The 735-nt window shown below is 30.1% G+C and overlaps 1 protein-coding gene across 1 annotated transcript in view; it reads right to left on the minus strand.

Annotated features, from left to right (window-relative positions):
* Nucleotides 1–253: 253 nt before the first annotated feature.
* The window catches only part of LOC108569073 (vicilin-like seed storage protein At2g18540), a 2,485-nt gene continuing 2,003 nt past the window's right edge, over nucleotides 254–735 (minus strand). The window contains exon 3 of the mRNA XM_017930465.1: nucleotides 254–718. Within this exon, the coding sequence (XP_017785954.1) occupies nucleotides 254–718 (465 nt within the window). The remainder of the gene's footprint in view (nucleotides 719–735) is intronic.

Consider the following 735-nt stretch of genomic DNA (forward strand, 5'->3'; position numbering starts at 1 on the left):
CCATCTAGTGATCAAATAACAAATTATATATTTTTTTAATATTTAATCTTTTTTTGAAATTCGTAGATGTTCTTTAGGTTCACATATTATATTTGTAGTACTACACTAAATACAATTATGCAAATATATACTGAAAATAAAAACTCCTGAAATATGAGAAAAAATAAATGTAACACAAAAATTTAAATTTTTATAGAAAATATATATTATACAGAAAAATACACTAAATTTACAAGAAATACTTATCAACTAATTATGTATTGAACAAATTTTGTTCGATTTGTAAAGCCAAGTCTGCTAATTCCTTAGCTTTCTTACTTTTCTTCCTCTTACTTATAACCTTTTCCTCTGTTTGTGACAACATCTCTTCGATTTGTCTCGCTTCTTCTTCCGTTAATATGTCTTCCTCTTCTATCCTTTTTCGTTTCCTTTTCTTCTCTTCATTTTTGGCTGCACGAGCCTTTTCCTCTCTTTCTTTTTGGACTTTCCTCATATTCGCAATTTGTATGTCCAACTGCTTCTCCCTTTCCGATTTGTCTTCCTTGGTGTTAATTTGTACATCACTATGTTTCTTTACCTCCTTTTCTTTTTGTACTTTCTTCGTATCCAACTCCTTCTCTGTTTCTGATTTTTCTTGTTTCGTCTTCATTTGCACATCACTCTGTTTCTGCTTCTGTTTCATTATATTCAAAGTTTCCCTCATTTTTTCCTCGTGTTGCTGTTGCAGTAAACACA

Source organism: Nicrophorus vespilloides, unplaced genomic scaffold (genome assembly GCF_001412225.1).
Source record: "Nicrophorus vespilloides isolate i.1.1-1 unplaced genomic scaffold, Nicve_v1.0, whole genome shotgun sequence".
Classification (NCBI taxonomy): domain Eukaryota; kingdom Metazoa; phylum Arthropoda; class Insecta; order Coleoptera; family Silphidae; genus Nicrophorus; species Nicrophorus vespilloides.